Below are 23,078 nucleotides of genomic sequence, written 5' to 3' on the forward strand. Positions count from 1 at the left end.
ATCCCGGCTGTAGTAGTATTCAGAACAGTTGTTACGGTGACAACAACGTGAGGGGGGAAAGGAGGAAGAGACAACGCAACCCCCACACGGTTGCTGTACTCGTACGTATGTAGTAGTAGTAGCATGTGCATTGCAGTGGTTCGAAATGGTGGTGGTGTTGGTTTGGGTTGGTAATTTGTGAGCACATCTTGGCGTCTAGACTCTCCTCGCTCCCTCTTCCCTCTTTACCTACGGAGATTCTGGAACCCAGGGCACGGGAGAAGCTTTTGCAGTACGCTTAGCATTACAGCGGTCTGCAGCGCTCTTCAGCGCTCTCCAGTGCCCCATTGCCGAGACACACGGGCTGTGGTCAGCATCTTAATCGCCCTTGGGCAAGGGCGTGGTGCAGTGTTCCTTCCCGGTTGGTGCTGCTGCTGCTGTGTCCGGATAGAGCGGCAAAAGACGGCGCCTCAGACGAGACAAGATGCGTGCCGATCTTTCCAAAAACTACAGTGTCCCCGCCAAACAAAGAAGAAGGTGCATGGGCAGCTCCCGGTATTGAGGAAAGAGCGCCTCACAAGAAGCCAAAATTACCCAAAACGAGGCTTTGGATTGCTTCCTTTTTCCTGTTGCGCTTCGCGATGCTTCTTTCCCATCGCACCGCATGTCGTCCAAGTCGAGCCCGGCAGTTACGACCTATCACAGACCGGATCGTCTTGGCGACCGCTCGTGTGCGTCAGGCAATCCACCTTTGCCAAGTACGAGCCAACCGAAGCGGGAAAGCTGTCGCGTGAGTCAAGAACAAGCAAGAGTCGAGACTTTTTTTTTTTCTCTCTCCTCTCGGTGCTCCCCGGTTTGTAGTGGGAAACTGCGCCGCGATGGGCCGCACATGCAAGTGAAAGGGGTGCCAGCGAGGAGAGACGGGAGGCAGCATGACCAGAAATCGCACTGAAAGGACATGATATACTCGTACTGAAAGACAATGTGTCGACCTGGTGAACAAATCATGACAATCTGATATCACCTTGAGCTGTCGGGCGACAAATTCCATCCATTTTCCGTACTATGTACTATTATTCAGACGCACCGAGGGTCCTGGAGTTGTGGCGCTACCCAGCACACTAACTCCCCACGCTCAAGTACCGAGTACAAAGCGCTGCAAAACTTTTCACCGCGTTTTCCCAGCAGACTCTGCAGCTCGGACGCAGCTCGGCAAGTACTGGGAACCTGACATGCAGGATTTTAGGTTTGATGGCAATCTCGTTTCCTCGGCCTCGCCCGCGAGTTCTCGTGCCTGTTGCCTTGCCTCTTGCTCCTCGTCCAATCAATGGGAAACGTGCACTGCGCAATGCGTGAGGCTGGCCGGAGATCAATCTAAGCGAACATGAATACTGCTACAGAGCTGTGACATTCGCGGAGAATCGCCGTCTTCCTAGCAGGGGCCCTTTGATGATTCCTTGGGCTGGCGGGCGGGCAAAAGACACTTATCACAGGCTGAAGAACGAATGATGACGACGAGAAATGCGAGGACCGCCCAGAGCAGCTCATTTGCTCCCAATACGTAGCATCAATGCCGTGTCGCGGAAGAAACCCGAACGCAAAGTCGCATTGAGCTCGAGCCATCGTCAGGCAATGGCGCTCCCCTGTGCCTTGGTTCTGTGTGTATGTATTACAGTAGCCCGCGCTTATCTCGCCAGGAGCATTTTTTGCCCAGATCATCGGGTCACCTTATGGGGAGCACGTGCCTGCAGCAGAGAAGCAACAGAGAATCAATTGAGAAAATTTCAAGGGAAGAGAAAGAGAAGATGGGGAAACGCCCGCCAAACGTTAGACGTCTTACAGAGCCGACGCCACTGCCACAGAACGGCCGAAAGCCTTTTCTTATGACACCACCTTCGGATGAGCAAGTAATTTCTGCTCTTTGATTGCTTACATGCGCTTTAATTGATGATGCTCGGTTGGCATTCTCAGCAGCGCTGTCGTCCATCGAGGGGGAGGGTTAGACTTGAGGGACCAACACATACATACAGTATTCGACGGCCATTCATTCGCCTTCTGCAATCACCATCATTCTTTTCAGCTTACTGTGATCATCGCCAATCAAGCCCACAAAGCATGAAGCTGAGTTATAGAGCTGCTTTTAGCTCGTCTCTCGCTGCCCCGGCATTACTTCATGATCGTCATGCAAGCCTAGCTGAATCTCACGACGAGTTACCCTGGAGAGTCCTTGAACCCCCCTCATTTAATCAATTTCCATCGCGCAACAACCTGATGTCACGCCTCCTCTCGTCTTGCACTTACATCACCACCCAACACCGCTTCTTCAGACCAACGTCACAAGTATTAATAGCCTTTACGCCATACAATCATCACAGACTTCCCAGAAAAGCCCCCATGGCGTAGTACACACTAAAGCAAGCGAGCCAACACCAACTCTCTCTACCTTATGCTAAGACGCAACCGTTCACCGAGCAAGCCAGAGTTCGCAAACTCAAGGCATGAAGTCACAATCTTTATTTGCTGCAACAGCCACAAGACGAACAAGAGTTTCCTCGTCCAGCCGTTGCTGCTAATTCCACGTTCAGTTCCTCATTGGGATGGACAAACCAATCACGTCTCCGGCTCGGGGGGAATGCCTCAGTCTCAGTCAGCTGATTCCGTCGGTGTCCTTTCGGGGGTAGAGACTGGCTCTGTCCCATAGTTTAACACCATCGTGATAAACGTCATGCTCACTCCGCGGTTGAGTTTGTGCCCTTTCGTAGTCACATTGAGTAAGTTAGTAGTATTGCTCTGAGAACTGATTTGTCTATCTTGGCCCTCAAAACTCAATTCCCATCACCACTTCTGTAGAAGACGATTCAAGCATCAGACAGGTTTCCCTTCTACGGCAACATATCCGCACCTTTGGCAATTGAGTTTCTCCTGACCCGGAGTAATAAGATGACATGACGTACTTGGGCCTCAATATCCAATGGGCTCCAAACACCTGTTATATGTCATCTTGACAAATTTGTACTGGAGCGAGCATCAGACCAAAGGAAGAAGAAAAAGAAAGGGGCAAACGGTAATAGCGGACAATCACGTAACGAATCTCACAAGAGAGGCTCTTTCAAAGCCAAGTTGAAGTGAACTGTCCCCTAGAAGAAGAAAGAATGACAAGTATCGTGTGTGTTCCATATTACTCCTCATATATACTGTCTGCAATTCTTTGCAAATATACGCGCTCCCTGGACCTTTGTGATTACCTAGGTAGGTAGTATGAAGCTTGCCGCGCTGAAAAAGATGCCTCTTGTTTGAGCACTCGTCACAGTTCACCTCCCCCCTCTCTAACCCTCTCACATGTTCCAATCAACCCACTCGTCGGGTGTGAGTGGAAAAAGATGTAGAGAGCTTATCAACTTCTTAGGCATAAGATGAACCATTCACGACCTACGAAGGTACGGCGTTGGTATCATCAGAAGAGCTCGATTCGTCCCACACAATACTCCTCAAGAAGTGATACTGAAGAATTCTTGCATCAATTCAATCACGAAACCTACCGCAAGCCGAGTCCACATCAACCCGTCAAGACATGGTAAATGTTCGATACAATTATACACTGACTGTTCTCGCAACATCTATATACAACCTGACCTGTCGCAACTATTGGTGGTCTATTCACCACCACCGACCCCCCCCTTACTTTACATCTGCTACTGCAACTGCCCCCCTTTATCTCTTTCAACAGTCCGCAATATCTTCACAAAACACCAGACCTCAAGACAGACAACCACGCGCAAAGGACCAGACAAAATGTAAATCGTACAAATAAAAAACACTCATGATAGCTAAGTATTCTTCAATCCCAGACGTCCCAACCCTCTTCTATATGTACACACACCGACCGCACTACCAAGATGAAACTACTGGCCATGACAAGCCCTAGCAGATGATTTCGTCCAAGAAAAAACCTCAGCCGAGTGGGAAAAGAAAAGTCATCCCTTCTTCTTCGGAGCTGATGTTCACACGGAAGAACAGAGAGCAGCCCAAGGCTCGTTTGCATCGTTCGCCTGCACCGTTTTCATCCCATCGTCCACCATCCGTCATCCGTCATCCATCGACCCCATCCTCTGCTAAGCATGCTATTGCTCTGATCATCTCGAGTCGTCATGTCCCATTAAACGCCTCGCTGCTAATTTCGTACAAAAGAAAATGACCAAAGAACATATGGATTCCACTCAACCCCCGAGCAACAGATATGTTGCAAGTGCATGAAAAAGCGGCTGCAAAAATGGGAATAGGATTCCCATTTGGCATGTGCGGAATCGATGAAGAGTAAGAACAGTCGGCTAAACAGAATGTAAAAAGCAAGGCGCAAGAGCATCGTGAATGAGTGGGTTGGGGAAGGCGAAAAAGCGTGCAAAAGAAAAAGGCACAGCTAACATCTTGGGATGCCTATTTCCCCGAGGCCTTTGGCGTCGCCTCTTGTTCTTCGTCCAGTTGTATCCTCACCAGTGCATTTCCGCTCTCAGCTCGCCCAGAGCTTGTTCCGACCGCGGGCGGTCTTGGGGTCGCCTCGGTGCTTCCGGGGCCCAGGAAATCGTCGTCCTCGCCGGCGGCCGCTTCGATCCTGCCCGGCGTGCTATGCACCGCCGCGAAATCGGCACCAACCAACTGCCTCTCCAGCTCGAGCGAAGGTGTCGTTGCAACCTGCGTGACGGCTTCCGAGGTGCTGTCGGAAAAGGTGACACTATCGTGACTGTCCGCTCGCATCATCTCAATGCCGAGTTTGGAGCTCGGCAGCGTGCCCTTGCCAGCCACAGCCTTGCTGCCTCGCCTCAGATGCAGGTCTCTCCTGCCATCGGGCTCTTCATCTTCGTCATCCGCCGACTCCGTGCCCTCCGAAGGCTTCCTATCGAAAATGTCCTGTCTGACTTTGAGCCGGCTATCCAAGCCCCGTGACATGGCCTCGAGATGCGCCGGCGCCGACTGCTGGCACAGGAGCAACGGGATGCTCTTTGGTGAATGGTCAAATCCCGTAGTCGCGTCCATGTCAGTGATGCCAAGACCACCGCTGTCTTCCCAGTCCCCGGTTGCCTTGCGGCTGATGACGACCGGTATCTCATCCGTGGTGTAAGACTCCGAGTCACCAAACATGCTAGATGTGATGGAATCCTCCCGGCTTGACACCATTGCCGATCCCTGGCGGCCCGTGAAGGCCGATATGCTCGACGTGGGGCTATCGTCCATTGGGCGTGGATGCGCTCTCCTCATGTTGAGCGGGATGGCCTGCGACATGGACGATATGGCAGGCCTGTGCGGAGACTCGGGCTGCCACTGGCAGAGACTCCGGAGCACCTCCGTCAGCTTCGAAGAGCTGATGGGCTTCTCGATCAGCGAGTCAAAGTAGTGCGGTGCCTGCAGCTCCTTCAGATAGGCCGTGATGGCTACGATCGGCGTGTGGGAGTTGGCGTTCTTGGTCTCTCGAATCATACGGGCCACGTCGGCGCCGTTGATCTGCGGAAGCCTGTATTCGAGGAATATGATGTCAAACTTGATCTCGCTCATCGAGTACCGCACTGCTTCCGAGCCATTAGCCACGGAAATAGTGCGGCAGCGTAGCTTCTCAAGCAGTTTCTCCATCACCATTCGAGACACGGGATGGTCTTCACATATCAGCACATCCAAGGGTCGGAAGGTCGGCCCGTTGTCAAAGGCAATCTGGGAAAGCCGTCGGGAGCTTTGCCGACGCCTCTGGACTCTCAGCAGAGCATTGTGCTTGTCTCCCTCGTTATCAGATGATGACGGGGACATGTCAAATACCTGGCTACGGCGATTCCGGTGATGGTGAGAAAGCATGTCCGTGGCCACGGGGCTGGCTTCCTGTGACCCCACGGTCAAGGACCGCGACCGGCTCGTCGAAGACGTGCTTCCCTGGCGAACAGGTGTTGCCATTACCTTTCCTGGCGACAACGCCAACGGAGGCGGCACCGTGCTTCCTGCACGGGGTTTGACCGGCGACGCAGCCGCAGATGTTGCCGCCCTCTGCAAACTAGGCGGGACCTTTGGGATCTCAAAGGCGGCATTCGGCTGCAGGGAAGAGGATGTCGATTGGTACGAAAGGCTGGATGAGTTGCTCGATGCCTTCCTGCGGCCATCGGGCTGTATCTGTCCGGCCGTGAATGAAACCAACAAGGGAGACGATGGTTGCGAAGGCTGATTGACCTGAGACATGCGATTTGGAGAAGCGTTTGCGAGGCTCAAACCAGATGGCGATTGCGGACGCCCCTTTGCGTTGGATAGTGTTCTCTGGACATGGGTCGCTACCACGGGGCTGCCTTCGAGGGACTGTGCCGGAGACGGCATTCCACCAAGACCTCCGGGACTAACGGACGACTGCTTGCTCTGTGCCGCCAAGGCCTCCGCTCGGAGTTTCTGTATCACATCCTTGTTCGCCTTTTCCAGCACGGGGAGGTTCTTGAAGGAGAAGCTGCCGAAATCATCGGCGGCAATTGGCTCGCTCAGCCTCCGTGACTTGAGGTCTCGCACGTGAGGGGGGATGTGAAGTGGCATCAGCTTTCTCCCCGCCGAATTGACCTGCGAGCGGACTCGCGAAAGCGCGTCGTGTGGTCTGTCCGCGTAGTCGTTGGACCCGGTCGTAGACGACTGCGGCGACATTTGATCCTCCATCTCCTCGACGAAGGATTGAAGGACGGCGCCTCTCGAGTCAAAATATTCAGTATCCTCAGGGTTCTCTGGCTGAGGAACAAACTGGGCCTCATCTTCTAGCAGAGTGTCCCAATTGACTCCCTTGAACCAAGGGTGGCTTCGAATCTCCTCACCACCAGAGGCATACTTCTCTTCGCGATTTGCCCCCAAGCGCTGCTGGGGGTCCATACACAGCAGCTTGTTGATCAAGTCCTTGGCCTCGTCAGACACGGGCTCACACTCTGCTGGATCTGGCCATTGGATTCTGCGCGCCAAGATGTTCTCGAACACCTGCTCGGCTTCGCTGGCATGGAACGGCGGGATCCCGTACAGGAACTCAAACATGATGCATCCGACAGACCACCAATCGCTCGTCTCGTCCTGCTTGTCACCCTTGATTGTTTCCGGCGCGAGGTAGTCCGGCGTTCCGACAAAGCGACGATTCGTGTCCTCGGGATCGAACAGGGCCATGGGAGGCGGCATCATGTTCGGCGGGGGCAGGGAGTTTCGGCCGTGGCTGTCCATACTGGACCGTGTGGTTGACTGATACGGCGTTAGGTCTGGTGAGCCGTGAATCACGGCGTCCTCGTCCATCAAGAGCCGGGCGCTCGGTGGCTGAGAGCCGGCCTCGGAGTCCTGAATGGAGAAGGTCGTGAGCATGCGGCTCAGTGTTTCGCTCCCACCGCTGTCGCTTCGATGGCTGTTCGAAATGCGGCGGGGGTCGGACTGGGCAGGCCCAAGGCTGAAGTACGATGGCTGTCCTATACTGCCGACGTCTGGCGTCATTTGGGGGGTTGCACCGGGGGAATGCGATGGAATGTCCAGTGAAGTCGATCGTGAGGATGCCATGGACGTCGAACGAGCGAATGGCCCCTGCTTGAGCAGGTCGGGCGTAGAATCCGTGTGATCGCTGTTCAGAGCTCTCTTCTGGCGGCCGACCAAGCCCATTCGCGAGAGTCCAAAATCCGTCAGCTTCAAATGGCCCTTTTGATCAATCAATAGGTTGTCTGGCTTAAGGTCTCTGTGAATGACGCCTCGCTCGTGGAGATGCTCAACTCCCATGACAACCTCTGCAATGTACTTTTTGACCCAGTCCTCGGGAAGCCCGCCCAGCACTTTGATGAGAGAGGCGCAGTCACCTCCGTTGAGATACTCCATAACAAGGTACAGGTAGTCCTTGCTAGAAAATGTCCAGTACAGCTTCGCAACGAAATCGCTTTGCCCTTGCCACATCATGATGGCACGCTCGGCCTTGACGTTACCGACTTGATTCTTGGCAACCATGTCGGCCTTCTTCAGCACCTTGATGGCGAAGTACTCTCCGGTAGATTTCTTCTTGGAGAGATAGACGCTGCCAAAAGCACCCTTGCTGATGGGCTTGATGATCTCGAAATCTTTGATCGACGGCTGCGACGACCTCGGCTGCGGCGGCGGCTGGTTGTTGGCATTGAGCCGTGGGGACGGCGGCGGCTTCATTACGAAGTCGGATATGGCAGCGGAAGACTGTCTTCTATGGTGTCTAGATGGATGTGTAATAGGCGAGCTGAACTCACTGCTAGGGAACATGGGTGATGCCTCTGGCGAGGCAATGTTCTCGTGCGCTTGGGGTATCACACGAGCCTTGATTCTCAGGGGGGAGGACGGCTGCGTCATCATCCGTGACGGAGACTCCTGCCGTCGAGGGGAAGCCGTATCTGGGATCACCAAGCTCCGCCTATGCCTCCTGGAGCTCGCTGCGCGTCGGAGGTCCCCAAACTCGGAAATGGGCGACTCGGTCCTGTTGTGCCCTCGCGAGGCCACTGACGACGACCGTAGGCTTCCCTCGCTTTCGCCAATCTCGCTCTCAACAGGAAGAGTCGACCCCCGACGCGAATCTCGAGACTGGCTCAGGATGCTCAGCCCTCCGGGATGGGATCGGGGAGTCGGACATTCTCTAGGACTGCTAGACCTAGTGGAGCCCACAAAGGATGTCGGGCGAGAGCGTCCAAGCCCCCCAGACATGTCGACCTGACGAAGCGCCGCAGCCAAAGCTGACGGACTGGTCATGGTGTTCTCAAACTGTTCGTCGCCACCGCGACTCTGCGGCTCTTCGGCTTCGCTCCTCACTTCGACATCCTCCGTGTACGGTATCTGCGACTCATCGAGTTCGTCCTCGGTGGAATCGCTGTAGCGCCCCTCGGCGATGCGAGCGGCTTTCCTGGTGGCCTCATCAATCAAGTCTTGCACAAGGACCGCGAACTCGATACGGATTCGCTCCGCATATTCAATGATTTGCCGATGGCGAAAGACGGCATCCACCTTGGCTCGAGCCACCTTTTCAGTGTCCTCACAGAGCAAGGCCAAACCTTGTTCCTGCTCGAGCGTGTTGGAGCTTGGCGACTGCCACTGGAGCACCTGTGAGATTCTCGATTCTGATTGAGGCGACTGCGTACGCAGTTCCCAGTTGCCCTGCTGGGAAGAGCTCTCCTTGATGCCCGGGCAGCTGATTTCGATGGCGGTGTCGCATAGATCGAGCAGGAGCTCGACGATGCGTGCCTGTGGCCGGCGGATGGCGAAGGACCGGGCTCTGGAGTGTCCAAAACTGCCGGGCCTTTCGCGCGAGCGGGCGAGCGAAGTCCCCGGGGACGACTGTGCTGAGGGAGGAGGCCCAATCGGCTGCCCCTTGTATTCAGCCACCGGGAGATTGGGCGAGTCACCGCCACTCAACGATCGGCTCTTGCGTGATTCCAAAGCGTCGAGGACCTTGACGATGTGGTTTCTATGTTCACTCAGGTTCTCCTGGGCCATTTGCACTTCCATTTCGGCATGGTGTTCTTGAAGACAGAGGTCTGTGTGCTTTTCGAACCACCAGGGAGGTATTTGACGCTCACAGATGCGACAGAGGACCGGCGGCGGAAGCTCTGGTTCTTGTCCGTCTTCGCCTGCAGCTTCAGCTATGCGGGTGAGTATTCCGGCGAGGATTTCGGCTCCCGATCCCAAAGAGTCGACAATCACAGCGGGAAGATCGATTTGCACTTCGTGGGGTATCCATGGACGAATCATCCACATTGTCTGGAGAATCAACCAGTCAGTAAACCAAGAGAGCAGAGCCGAGGAGCAGTAGCAACACTCCAATCAATGTCTCTCCCTCTCTTTCTTGTTCATATGCTTTCAGTTTAAAACGAGAAGCACCTACATGACTTTCACCGCCCGACGCACTGTCATACACCATGATACCCTGTGCCTCAAGGTCGGCCACCTCCGTCGGTAAGGGCTGAGATGGATCGAGAGGCTGAAGACTCTCCAACGAGCGCAGCTTGGACAGAGGGCCCAAGGCGACGGAGAAGCGGACCCTGTGGCTCTTGGAGTCGTCCCGCTTCATCGACTCGACCACATCGGTAAAGATGTTCTTATTCTCGCCGACTATCAGATCGGATATGGGGACGCCCTCAACGGACTCGGACGGCGTGCCCACGACATCGGTCCACGAAGGGCTCACCCACTTGATGGTGCCGTCGAGGTTGAGGTAGGCAATCGCATTCAGCGTCTGCTCGGCGGCCTCACGCAGTTCCTCACGCTCTTCCCGGATGTCCTGGCTGATGGACCGTTCCATGGCCGTGGCCTGCTGGGCTCGCAGCGACGAGACGGCCGGCGGGGCCAGCGAGGCGACGGCGGGAGAGGACGGCTTGTCCATGACGGGCGAGGAGGAGGCAGCGCCGCCGCTGCTGAGGCGCCCGGGGTACGGAGGGGACGGTGGCCGCTGCTGACGGCGGTGACGGCGGGGGGAAGCTGGAGTTTTCTTCGGTCGAGAGACTCGGGGGTCTGGCGAGGCGGCCAGAGCTACAGACCCATGGAGCTCGGATACATGACTGAAGACGGCCGGCGAAGGATCACAGCAGTCGTTCTGGTTCCGCTCTTTCGGTTTATGTCGCTCTCTCGATTCTCGCTTCTGTCGGTGGCGTGGCTTCGTGCACTCCGGCAGCGGGCAGGCCTGACAGGGTGCCTCGTCGAGGGGGAGGCCGTGAGACCTAAGGAAAGGAAGAAGAAGAAGAAAAAAAAACAAGAGGATGCCCTGCAGGCAAATCCCCCACGGCCCAGGCGGACGCAGCAGCCAGGAACGAGCTCGGCGGCCGACTCTCTCTTCTCTTCTCTCTTCTTTCTCTCTCAGCACTCCAAAGACGACACGCTTGCCGGGAGCTGCGAAACGACCGATTCGAAACGGCGACGGATTCGTCCAGAAGCAAACAATCGCTGGCGAGGCACCACGCACAACAGGGACAGAGAGGCCGCAGGTCAGCTCACGGGAGTGGTTCGGTTCGTTCTTCACGATGGCTCAATTGCCCGTTCGCCCAGGTACGGGAATACCTCTGGGAGCAATCGCCCTCGTTCACCCCCCATGACACATTAAGCGGGGGGCCAGTGGCCGTGAGCCAATCACGGCACACCATCTCGCCTGGCCCTTTACCCGCCTGATCCAACCCTCCCAGGCCGCCTCCAAACTCTGCTACTAGCCACAGCGCAGGCATAGCGCGGGTTATAGCGCAGCCAGGCGCTGCACTGCGCTGCACAGTGAGGACTACGGGGGGTGATCCTTGGCGGCTCTAGCGGGCTTGGAGGGCTGTTGGAAGCGTCCCGCAACATTTCATCCCCCCCCATGCGTGCTGTGAAACGAGCCAGAAACATGTATGGCTGGAGCAGGCTTGGAGACGGCGAGAGGCGAGCACAAGAGATACAACATGCGTGGTACATACCAGAGGAAGAGCTGGAGTTGTAGAGACAAGCAGCCCGATGGCATGAGATGACGCCGTCAACCACTCTGTGCAAACAGCGCCCGCTCTCTCATATCGCTGCATAGGTACCTAGGATAATACATCGACACATGCACATGGCACTTCCTGTTCATGCCATTATTACCGCCTTCGTGCCTCGTACATCACGTCCACATTCAAGTTGTCTGCAAGACTTGACTGAATTGGCACGGCACGGCACACGGCTGCTGCAACCACGCCACGTCACGTAAGCGGTGCGGTGGTTTCCAGCACATAACATCGAGGTAATGGCATTAATAACAAGCAGCAGCATCGGCGTTCCGGGTGGCATCCCGCGGCATCGGATTGGGCCTCGAATCGCTGGAGCGGGTAATTGCCGCTGTCCTGCGCTCAATCGGCACTGTACAAGCAGGGCTGCCGTGCTGGGCCAACTGGCTGATCTTTCGTCGGAAGCAACGTGCGGTGCAAGAGAGGCCATCACTAGGCCAACGGCACCAACTCTGACTAGGTAGTCAAGCAAGAGAGCATCGCATCCTGTGGGTGTCGTCGCAGTCGGCTGTCGTCGTGATGGGCAACGGGGCATTCACCCGGAAGCAAGCAGGATGCGAGCGCATGTGAGGGGTGGCGATGATGAGGCTTGGGTGCTTTCGGAGAGAAACGCTCTAGAACCGTGACACCCAGGCGCCATTGTCGTGCAGGCCTGGTAGGATTGAGCAAACCGGCGAAGCTGGTATGTATCATGCACACCGTTAAACGAAGAAGTAGAAAATACTAGATCCGTATGTATGTCTGACTTCGTACGAGGCCCCCAGATCGGCAGAGGGGGCTTGTTTGGTCCTGGACTATCCCTCCTGTTCATGTTCCCTCGCTCCCACTTGTTCCGACAGTGTGATGTCTCGTACAGTAACAGCTTCAAGCTCAAGCTCCCTCAGGCAGCTCTGCCAAAGAGCTCAGTGGCTCTCTGGTCGGCCGTCTTCACACCTCCCATTTCTGGCCTCTAGCGTTGAAGCGAGCGGCGGCGGGACTAGAAGAGCGAGAGGGAGTGGAAACGCACAAACTGGGAGAAAATGAACCTCCCAGGGCAGCAGGCCAATCCACTGCTCGGCGTTCGCACAGTGTTGCGCTGTTTAGCTCTGCAGGAGCTGCAATCTCGAAGGGGCGGTGCGTTTGGGATGCATATCCCACTAGACAACTTCATCGTTAGCAGCATGCAAACAGGAAACCGAATACCATGTCATTTCGCAGCCCGGCTGAGGTTGAAGGACCGCAGCGATCTCACCAGCACTTGTCAAAAAGCACGACAGCCCATTTCGAGCTTGAAGAGGCCCGAAACCCCGAGATTGATCAGCCAGGAAGAAGTACGGCACAGGTGTAGCATGGAGTCGTGACTGCGAGGTCTGTGACTCGTAACTGCATGCACCGCTCCCGTCATGTTTCTCGACCCGTGATGCCCTGTACCCTGTCTGTTCTCGGGACGGCACGAGAAGAAGAAGCATCGACGCTTCTACACTTTCGTACAGAAAATTGCAATATGGTCAATGGCACGTCTCGGAAGCGGCTCCTGATGCTGAGGCGGGTGGCCTCACTGAAGCTGATGAGCCTCTGAGTTCGATTCAAGTCAACAGAGCTGGTCTTTCCCTATGACATGAATTCGCGGTACAAAGCCGTCCATGAAATCATAGCTGCTGCACGCAAATGACGACCGGAGGGGCACTTACAGATCGAAGCCCCCCCCTGAACACATGACAAGCCGGGCAAAGGCTCTATCGAGCGCCAATATTGTCCCTGTGCCGGCTGCAGCTCACCTTTGGCATGCCCATGGCCCAGAGGTCCAGCCCAAGAAGGGCATGAGCCGCAGTTGACGCCTGGCATTCTAAGGTAGTACCGGCATTGGCCCAGGCGTATTGCAAGCGCCTGGCTATGAACGATGACTTCGGACCAGGAACAATGATCGATAGCGATGAAGATGGCAATGGCCGACTTGCCCGCTAGCAGGACGTCACCTGCACAGACGAAGCGAGCGTCTTTGATGTGTTTGAAGATCAACTGAAGCCACCACACTCGGGACCGGGCGAGACAAGAGGTTGTAGACGAGCTCGGGGAGGCTATGAGCCTGAATGGGAGTACGAATCAGTGACGGCGGACTGTCTGCTAGGAGCAGATACGGGAATCACAGCGCCGTCAGCACTATGCCTCGGACATGTCTGATCAGCGAATGGAATGTAATGCCTGGCGGTGTCATGCAAGATAGAGCACCAATCAGTTCGAGGAGGCATCATGTCTGAGGTCTCAGAATGGGGAGCCAGAGCAGGAGCCTATCGCTAAGCCCCGTTGAGATGGGATTCGGGATCGGTGTTGGGACCGGAATTGGACACTGGTCTGGTGGTCAGACGGAGGACTCACATGAGGCCATCCATGAGAATTGCCCGACGAAAAGCAACGAGCATCCAGGCTTGCCAGGAAGAAGCGTTAGAAGGATGAGCGGAATAACGGACACCTCGTGCAGAGCTGTGGATAGTCGTGGCTTGTAAGGCATGAGTTTGCTCGCAATTCCAAGCCTAGAGTAGGCCGTCGTATATAATACTAGATGAACAGGCCAGCAGGTGCAACTGAATCTCCTCCCCAAAAGCAGTAGACCCAATGTATGTATATAGGAAAGAACTGAATTAGGCTTTCCGTGGTCCGCTACTCCCTGAACTCTCCCTCAACCTCGTGATAGATACCTACTACTACTAGTAGTAGCAATATAAGATCCTTGATGAAGAGCAAATTACATGTACGGATACATACAGGTTTATCAATCATCTCCATAGCCTCCAATTCTCATTGTTATCAGATCTAATTTCTCGATAGTGATTCAGGCTTGCCAGAGTCACAACATCCCATCACCTGCCGTATCAAAAGTACTCGTATACATACCTAGGTAAGTAAGGTATCCAGCGGTTAAATGGCTGGCTCACCGCAATACGCTCTTCATGCGCAATGTCTCACATGTTGCACCCGCAAACCCGCCACAATGCCCCAACTTACACAAAGAAAAAGTGTCTCGGTGTCACAGCCACCAATATGGTCCCCTAAAAGGCCGCTCCATTTTTCATTGTCTTGCGGCCACTGGAAGCAAAGCACAAGTGTACTTACGGAGGTAAGCCGTGCAGACTCCGATCATTGCTGACGGATCCCCAGGGTAGCATTACATAAAGAACATTCCTCGCCTTCTTCGGCACTTGAGGCCGTCTGTTGCGTGGATGAGCCGGTACTGGGTGGCCATTGGCGCATGTGAAGAGAGTTTTTGGCGGTTTAGCCTCGATGCTACATACCCTCATCTGTCCAAGTCTTCATGTTTCGTTTTGAGGTCTGACGCAAGAGGTGGCTTTGCTCAATGGCGGGGAAATCACCGTTTCTGCCAGCTTGCAGGAGCATGAGGCTCGAACCCTGACCACAGATGGTACCTAGCATCCAGAACACAATTGTAGGAATGCCCGTTTCTCGCGGGTACCTGTACGAGCCCTCAGATCCTATTCTGGCGGTAATACTTGTTCCTGATGGCATCCCGAGAGACACGGACCCGCGCTCCGGAACAACTTTCCACTAGCAGCAGCCGCTCAGGCAATCGGGCGTCTTCTCCATTTCTCCAAGGCTGAGCATCCCACAACCCGTTCCGGTGCGCTGGAGGGTGCTGTTAACAGGTGGTTAGGATTGATGCAAGATAGGTACCTAAGTAGTACATAGTAGTTCTGCAGGCGCTCTTCACAGACTCGCCTGTTTTTGCCCTGAGGTGCACTTCCGCTGCGCCCCCGGGCCAAGCACCCCGTACAGGTACCTACTGGAACCTACTGACGCGGTAGGGCCAGCGCTAATCGCCCGGAGCTCCAGGGCCCTCCTCGCCCTACAAGCCCCGTGGGTACTAGCAAACTAACCCCGCTGGGCTCGCACATTCCCTATCCGTTGCTCCTCACCTGGAGTTTAATGTTGTTGCTCCCCCCCGTCGCATCGACAAGCCCGGCTGGTTTGATGAAGCAGGGCAAGACCCGACTGCTGGAAATCAAAGAAGCGTCCAGGGCAAAGCTCTTGTACAGTACACGTACTGTAATAACACAAGTGCAACGTACCTACCGTGGTTCAGACTCCCAGCAATACCACGGTACCTTGCGAGTGTTACTGGCCTTGCCCTTCCCAGGCTGCCTTGCGCGCCTCGTCCTCATCCGGTTGCTTGTACTGCCCTATCATTTCCTGTACAACTACCTAGCCCGGTATTCGTACTAATATCCTGCCCAGCTCCCGACCAAATCGGACCTGCAGGTGGCACTATTACTTCAACTTGTATAGACATGCTTCAACTCGCCGACCCGAACCTTCAATTTCCCAGACTGCGACAGCCTCAGACATTGACTGCTGCCTACGCTACCTAGCCGCAATTCGTTCCCTATTGCCTGCCTACCTCGCCTCTACTGCCTGAGCTGCCTTACTCAGGCACAATTGAACCGTTGCGTCTCCTCTATTCGCTGTGGAAGCGGGTGACAGCTCGCCCCTGCTGTCCGTAGGGAGTAGGGACCTTATCGTCCTATCAGGCAGTGAAAGAAGCCCGCCCTCAGAAGCCCGCCAACATCTCACACTTCATCGGCACGAGCTTCATCCCCTCGCGTTCTCATCATCATCACCACCAGAACACTTCAAAAGCTCCTCAGCCGGCAACCTCACGCAACTGTGGCCACCTCGCCCTGACACACCAGCCGCTGGGCATTGCTAAACGGGTACTTACCTACTATACCTTGCCTACTATCTACCTAAGGTACCTAGTAATACGCCTCCCACCCCCTAACGACCTGGTTCTCGACTCCAACTGCTCTTTTGTGCTTTGGGCTTGGTTTTGCCACACCGTGGCTGCCACCCCTCGTCGGAATCTCACGTCGCACAGTGGCTTACCCGTTCGCAGCCGGCCGTATTTTAGCATCCCATCTCTCACGCTCTGCCGCTGGGCAATCGGACCTTCCTCCACGCTTTTGCAGAGAGAGCACTGCTTCGGAGCATCGCGAGCTGCCATGTCGTCATCGCTATCTCCAGACCACGCCGAGGGCAGCACCTCCCGGGCCTCGACTGAGGGCACCGACAAAGGCGTCCTGTCGTCGCTCAACCTCAATTTCTTCAAGTCCCTGTCGGACAAGAAGGTTACTCGCAGTAAGCAATCCCGGACATGCTGCAGACCCCGGCGGCATGAGTGAGCAGGACTGGCCGGCTGATGACTCTTCCTCGCGCCTCCAAACAGCTGGGAACCCGCCCAAGCGACGTGGACCAAAGCCGGACAGCAAGCCTGCCCTGACGAGGCGGCAGGAGCTCAACCGACAAGCTCAGCGGTAAGTTATCTGCTCACAACATGCGGGATAAGCCGGAGCGTGCCACGTCTAACGAGCTGTTGGTCGTCTGCAGTACCCACCGCGAGAGAAAGGAGCTGTACATCAAGGCACTGGAAGACGAGGTCCTCCGGCTAAAGGAGGTCTTCAGTACAATCTCCCAGGACAAGCAGAAGCTGTTTGACGAGAACAAGCAGCTCAAGGAGATCCTGGCCCAGAGGGGCATCCAGCTTCCAAGAGTGGGCGGCGTGGACGAGTCGAGCAGTGTCACGCAGCCGATGAGTGTAAGTGCCTCGGGCAATAGCTTCGCACATGGCTCCCAAGGCGGCTTTTCGCCAGCTGGCACGTCACATTCAACCTCCATGTCAATGTCGCCGCCAGACAACCGCCAGCTGTCGCCTGCTGCCAACGGGGCTGATCTGGAGCAGGCTGGTATTGACTTTGTCCTAACGTACGAGAACTCCTCCGCGAAGGCATATCTTTCACCTCCCCCACAGTGAAGCCTCGAGAGAGGCTGCCACTTCTTAGCTGCGCGAGCCAACACTGTCGGGGACCTGATGCGCAAGGGCCGGTATGCTAACGGGTACGACTTTTTGTCGAGGCATCAATTGTAGGCTCGAGAGACCTTGTATGGCGCACATGCCATTCTTGGTTGACAGAGCGAGCGACGCCGACGGCGCGCCGTGCGGCCACGCCCTCATGGCGTCCTGCCCTCCCACGCCCTTTCAAGACCTGACACCGGACACTCCCTTCGGCCACACACACACGCATCATCACGGCGACGGCGACGGCGGCGGCGAGGAGCCCCTTACCCAAGGCACGTGGGAGCTCACCAAGGCCGACCTAACCACGCTACTAGATCTCAGTCAGAAGCTCAACCTAGACGGAGAAATCACGCCAGTCATGGCATGGGGCATGGTTCTGTCCCATGCCAGGTTCGCCGAGTTGGCCCCGTGCGACTTTGAAAAGATTTCTGGGGAGTTGCTTCGAAAAGTCAGGTGTTATGGGTAAGCTCCCATCGAGAATTTCGCGCTTGGCTTGTGTGATCATCTCGTCGTGCTGACTTTCGTTTACAGTTTCGGCGCTGTCTTGGAGGAGTTTGAGCTGCGTGATGCGATTGAGAATATCTTTTCGGGTCGCCCCGAGGCCATGGTGTTCTAAATTTGCTGCTATTAATCATACCACTTCGTTTGCCGTATGCTATGGGGTTATTTCTTTGGCTATTCTATTCCCTCTCATCCTCATTTGGATGTCCGCGAAAGGATCGAGGGCGAATATTGGCGGGTGGCCGACGCCAACGGCGGCTTTTGTCTACCCGTCACGCTGTCATGATGCATATATTACTATTCCGCTATCCAATTTAGAATTCAAGAATCTTCACACCGCAGCAAAGGCGGCTCACGTCTTCATAATCCTCAATTGAGTCTTGAAGCATAGGTAGGTGCATGTATTTAAGAAGACGTTCCCAATGCACGGCGACTCTGGAATGATGACTTGAGACAAGAGGAGTCGTGGCTGAAGCAGGAAACTCACAAGCGATAAGATAAGGAGTTGTGGCGGTGCACCAGCGGGCGCGGGGCTTGGAACTTTTTCGTTAGGCTGCTCCACACCCCACCACAATTTCGATTCATTGTTGGAAACCAAATTCATCCCAGAGCCGGAACGGCGAACCATCACGAACACGGCGAAAATCCTCTCTTTTCTCCTCTTCTGGGCCCCCACGACTCGTTACCTTCATATTCAGGTCGACGAGAAGCCGATAAATTAGAGGAGCAATAGAGATCTATCGCCCAACATGGCCGACTCTCTTGACTATGTCAAGATTTGCGAGAGCTGTCCTCCCGGGGACGGCTGGGGCCCTCCCGTGACGAACGAAATCACCTTCAACGGCGTCCCTTATGCGCCTTTCTCCAAGGGCGACAAGCTGGGGCGCATGGCCGATTGGACTGCTGAGGGCAAGGACCGCGAGCGTGGTGGACGCCTGCAGTACAACCGACAGTACAGAGGTACAGTGGCCACACCACCAATATCTGTTATCTTTTAAATGGACGAATTGCTGACGAGGCGATATTCGCCAAACAAACAGACCAGCAGGTGTACGGCACCGGCCACGCCGTTGTCTTCAACGCCCCTCCCGCCGAGGACGAGACCAGCTTTTCCGTCGTCAGCAACGTCAGAGACTCGGCCAAGTCAAAGTTTGGCCGCGGCGCCATCTTCACCCGTGGCCGGGGCCAGCGCGGCGGCCGGGGCGACACCCGTGGTGGACGAGGAGGCCAGTTCCAGCGAGCCCCCGGCGGCCGACAGGGCGGCTACGGCTACGACCGCGGTGGTCGGGGCGGTGCCGGTGGCCGTGGCGGACGCCGCTTCGGCTGGAAGGACTATGACAAGCCGGCGCGCAACCGCGATGCCAGCATCAACATCAAGGCCGACTGGGAGCTCCTCGAGGAGATTGACTTCAACCGCCTGGCCAAGCTTAACCTGGATACCGACGATGGCGAGGATCTGGACGACTACGGCTTCCTGTACTACTACGACCGCTCGTACGACAAGCAGCCCGTCAAGGGCTCCGAGAGGAAGCTGGTCGCCATTGACCGCGCCGCCTTCAACGTCACCACCTCGTCCGACCCCGTCATCCAGGAGCTCGCCGACAAGGGCGAGGCCACCATCTTCGCCACGGACAGCATCCTCTCCATGCTCATGTGCTCTACCCGCTCCGTCTACCCCTGGGACATTGTCATCACCCGCCAGGGCAACAAGATCTTCCTTGACAAGCGCGACAACTCCAACCTGGACATGGTGACGGTCAACGAGAACGCCGCCGACGCCCCGCTCGAGGCCGCCGACGGCGGCAAGGACCTGATCAACCAGCCGTCCGCCCTCGCCGAGGAGGCCACCTACATCAACCACAACTTTGCCAACCAGGTCGTGCTGGAGAGCGAGACGAACAAGGTCGAGATGAAGCACCCCAACCCCTTCTACAACGCCTCCGAGGACACCGACCCCCCGGCCAGCAAGGCCTACAAGTACAGGAGATTCGACCTGTCGACCAACGAGGAGGAGCCCGTGTACCTGATTGTCCGCACCGAGGTCGACGCCGTCCAGAAGAACAGCATCAACGGCGAGGAGCAGCACCTGACCATCAAGGCGCTCAACGAGTTCGACAGCCGGGCCCAGGGCAGCGGCGGCGCCCTCGACTGGCGGACGAAGCTCGTCACCCAGCGCGGTGCCGTTGTGACGACTGAGATGAAGAACAACAGCTGCAAGCTGGCCAGGTGGACGACGCAGAGCATCCTGTCCAAGTCCGACGTGATGAAGCTTGGGTACGTTTTCTTTCCCCCCTTCCCATCACCTCTATTACTCCCTTTTTGCCTCATCCTTTCTATCTCCCCCGTGAAATGATTCCTGCTAAAACTCGCCATGTGAATAGCTTCGTCTCGCGCGCCAACCCCCGATCCAACGATAAGCACGTGATCCTCGGCGTCATCGGCTGGAAGCCCCGCGACTTCGCCAACCAGATGAACCTGTCGCTGTCCAACGGCTGGGGCATCGTGCGCACCATTGCCGACATGTGCCTCCGGGGCGACACCAGCAGCAGCGAGCAGCAGCAGCAGGAGGCCAAGTTCGTCCTCGTCAAGGACCCCAACAAGGCCATCCTGCGGCTGTACCAGGTGCCTGCCGGCAGCTTCGAGGACGACTACGAGGAGGGCGAGGCGGAGGCCGCTGAGGAGGAGGCTCAGGAGTAACGAGTTTGAAGAAGAAGAAGGATCCGAGTGTTCTTTTTTTCTCTCGGACATTGTTGAAAGAAAGAAAAAAGTACCGTGGTGTTTGCTTTTTTTTTTACTCATTTCATTGAGTATCCGTCCGTCCGTGTTCCCCCGCTTGTGTATCACTTCCATTAATAAAGGATGAGTGAGCCGGTCTGAATATAAAAGACTGGGCGGCTAAAAGTCATGAATGATGGATGCTTGGGCTAGATCTAGCCTCATTTCAGAAGCAAGGTAGCTTTCTAGAAGTGGGCAAAAAACGAGGATATATAAGGAATATATATCAAAAGTTCTCTTTCCGCCCATTTTACTCTCGTTCCCCTGAAGTTTCTCTTGTTTTCGTAGTATGTATTTCCTTCTTTGGTTCTCCGCCTACTTCACCAGCTTCACCCTCTTCATGTGTCAACCTGATCAATTTCATCATCACTTTGAAGCAATTTTAGCTCAGCTCAACTCTGTTTTCCTATTACCCTATTGTCTATCCATTCATACACTTGACCTGAGACATCCGTCCCCGAAATCTTAAGTCTATCCCCCCCTATCCCATACCTATAGTAGTAACCAAGCTTTCTAAAAGAAGCAATTCGCGGCTCATCTATCGTGGGTATTCCTTTCGCCTTTTTTTTTTTTTTCTCATGTCCTCTCCTCAACATGCCCCTCAAGAAAGACAATTCCAGATGTCTCCTCAACCCTTACCGAACCTCTTGTCGAACCTTTTAAAGAAAACACAAACCCTGAGAAATCAACAAGCGAGAAGAAACCGGCCAACCCATGATTCAGCAGGTCTTGTCCATCACCCTCTGCTAACATTGAGCCTGTCGCAAATAGCGAACCCCAACCTCGTGCAAAAAGTCCATGAGCGGCACCGACTTTATCGACTCGTACCCCATCTCCCACAGCTTCTGCTCCTCTTGGCACATCCACTCCCTCGCGGCATTCCCCCTAGGCGGCAGACCCAGACAGGTGCTGGCATAGTACGCCGCGGAAAGGAGACGGCGGTACCGGAAGCCCGCGTCACGGTCCTCGCCGATGAAGGCGGGCGACGTCCACACGGCGTGGAGCTCGTCTCGCAAGCATTGATCCAGTGGCTTCCCAGATGACGCGTGTCTCGTACGGGCCGCGTTGGCGAGGCCGGTGCCGAGGGAGCTGACGTATTCGTTCAGGGGCCACGCCTCGCTGGCGACGGGCTGGTCCTCGTGGTAGAAGCGTTGCTGGGGACGGCTGTGCATCTCCGGTGTGGCGCGGGGTGGGAGGCTCGGGAGCCTACCACTGAGCAGGGCTGCGATGGGAGGCAAGACTGGCCAAGATTGAGCAGCTTGAGAGTAGCCGTCTGTCTGAGGGACAGGAAATCGGGCTTGCTGTTCTCTGGCGGGAGCGGCATAAAATGGGTCTTCGTTGGAAAACGCCCGGTATCTTCTTCCATGGCCGTCGTCACCATAGGAGTGTCGTACGGAAGGAAGCCTCGAGTGTTCGAGATTCCCAGTCTCCAGTTGATAGCGAGCATCGTGCGTTGCAGGCATTGTATCTTGGCGTTGAGCTCGACCGGCGGTAGGATTGGAGGCTTCTCTTGCTACAGAAAGCCGTGGTGGTTCAGGCGCAGCTTCCACGAGACCAGCGTGGCCGTAGTCTCGATGTTGTTGCAGCCGGCCGGCTTCCTCTCGATAACCCTCGCTGTCAGGAGTCGAAGCAGCTCCGTCGAGCATCACCCTCGGAGAAGCCAATCCGTCTCTTGCCTCGCCGGCAGCCGACGGCTCGCCACTCCGTCCTCGTCCCGGAACTCGTCGCTTGATGATGATCCTCTGCTTCTTGACTCCCTTTGGCGGCTCAGGCCTGCTCTCGATGGCACGGAATCGCCGCTTCCGAAGGCTCGGCGGCACATCCCAGTTGACGGCCGCAGCATCGATGGAGTGTCGGCGATCATTCTTCAGGCGGTCTCCGACGCAGCAGTCGTGGCAGATGGAGAGCTTGCAGACGCGGCACTTTTGCAGGGTGCCGCAGCGCTGCTTGTGGCAGAGGTCGCACTTGGCCGTGGGCACGTTGGACGCATCCCATCCGTGGTGAGCGGCGTCGAAGCTCGGGAGGAGCGGCCGCGCAAGCTGGGGGAGGAGGGCATCGGATGGCTGAGAAGACGGGCCTCGGGGGGGCTTGTTCTCTTTGTCCGAGGAGCCGGCAGGGCTCTGCTTGTTGGAGGAGCTGATGGAAGTGCTGCTGGTAGGGTGAGGGTTTGAGGACCCGGATGACTGCTCGCCTTGGCTCGAGGAGATGGAGATGGTATCGTCGTTGGACGTCGACATTGTTGGGATTGATTGAATTGCTGCCGAGGACGGTGGCAGCCTTTCTCTCCGTATTTGTACGTCTGTTGAGAGTGACGATGTTCTTCGTGATGCCGAGTAAGGTATTATGATATTGCACTATCAGCTGAACAAAAGCAGGCCTGGAGCCTAGAGGCAATATTCAAACTCCGTGACAATCAAGTGTCACGTATAATCGCCAGATGCACGGCAGAAAGAGCCCAATGAGGCAGAGAGGCGAAGGTACTGTTTTGTGAATTC

At 55.7% G+C, this 23,078-nt stretch overlaps 4 protein-coding genes across 4 annotated transcripts; 2 read left to right on the top strand and 2 right to left on the bottom strand.

Moving 5' to 3' along the window:
- Positions 1–4,413: 4,413 nt before the first annotated feature.
- TRIREDRAFT_120605 (protein kinase) lies at positions 4,414–10,339 on the bottom strand (the record flags this gene model as incomplete). The annotated part of the gene is made up of 2 exons (XM_006963295.1): positions 4,414–9,717; positions 9,842–10,339. 2 exons carry the CDS (start codon positions 10,337–10,339, stop codon positions 4,414–4,416), a joined length of 5,802 nt encoding a protein of 1,933 aa, XP_006963357.1.
- Positions 10,340–16,426: 6,087 nt separating this feature from the next.
- Positions 16,427–17,923, top strand: TRIREDRAFT_57840 (basic leucine zipper transcription factor domain-containing protein; the record flags this gene model as incomplete). The annotated part of the gene is made up of 5 exons (XM_006963108.1): positions 16,427–16,589; positions 16,678–16,765; positions 16,839–17,213; positions 17,377–17,769; positions 17,839–17,923. Coding segments are annotated over 5 exons (1,104 nt in total), but the record flags the coding sequence as incomplete, so codon positions are not given.
- Positions 17,924–18,419: 496 nt separating this feature from the next.
- On the top strand, positions 18,420–20,801 carry TRIREDRAFT_120607 (uncharacterized protein). The gene is made up of 3 exons (XM_006963109.1): positions 18,420–18,768; positions 18,849–20,082; positions 20,190–20,801. The coding sequence occupies exons 1-3, from the start codon at positions 18,558–18,560 to the stop codon at positions 20,503–20,505; spliced, it is 1,761 nt and encodes a 586-aa protein (XP_006963171.1). The 5' UTR covers positions 18,420–18,557; the 3' UTR covers positions 20,506–20,801.
- Positions 20,802–21,329: 528 nt separating this feature from the next.
- TRIREDRAFT_120609 (uncharacterized protein) lies at positions 21,330–23,078 on the bottom strand (the record flags this gene model as incomplete). The annotated part of the gene is made up of 1 exon (XM_006963296.1): positions 21,330–23,078. Exon 1 carries the CDS (start codon positions 22,818–22,820, stop codon positions 21,330–21,332), a length of 1,491 nt encoding a protein of 496 aa, XP_006963358.1. The 5' UTR covers positions 22,821–23,078.

The sequence above is a fragment of the Trichoderma reesei genome (genome assembly GCF_000167675.1).
Source record: "Trichoderma reesei QM6a unplaced genomic scaffold TRIREscaffold_4, whole genome shotgun sequence".
Taxonomy (NCBI): domain Eukaryota; kingdom Fungi; phylum Ascomycota; class Sordariomycetes; order Hypocreales; family Hypocreaceae; genus Trichoderma; species Trichoderma reesei.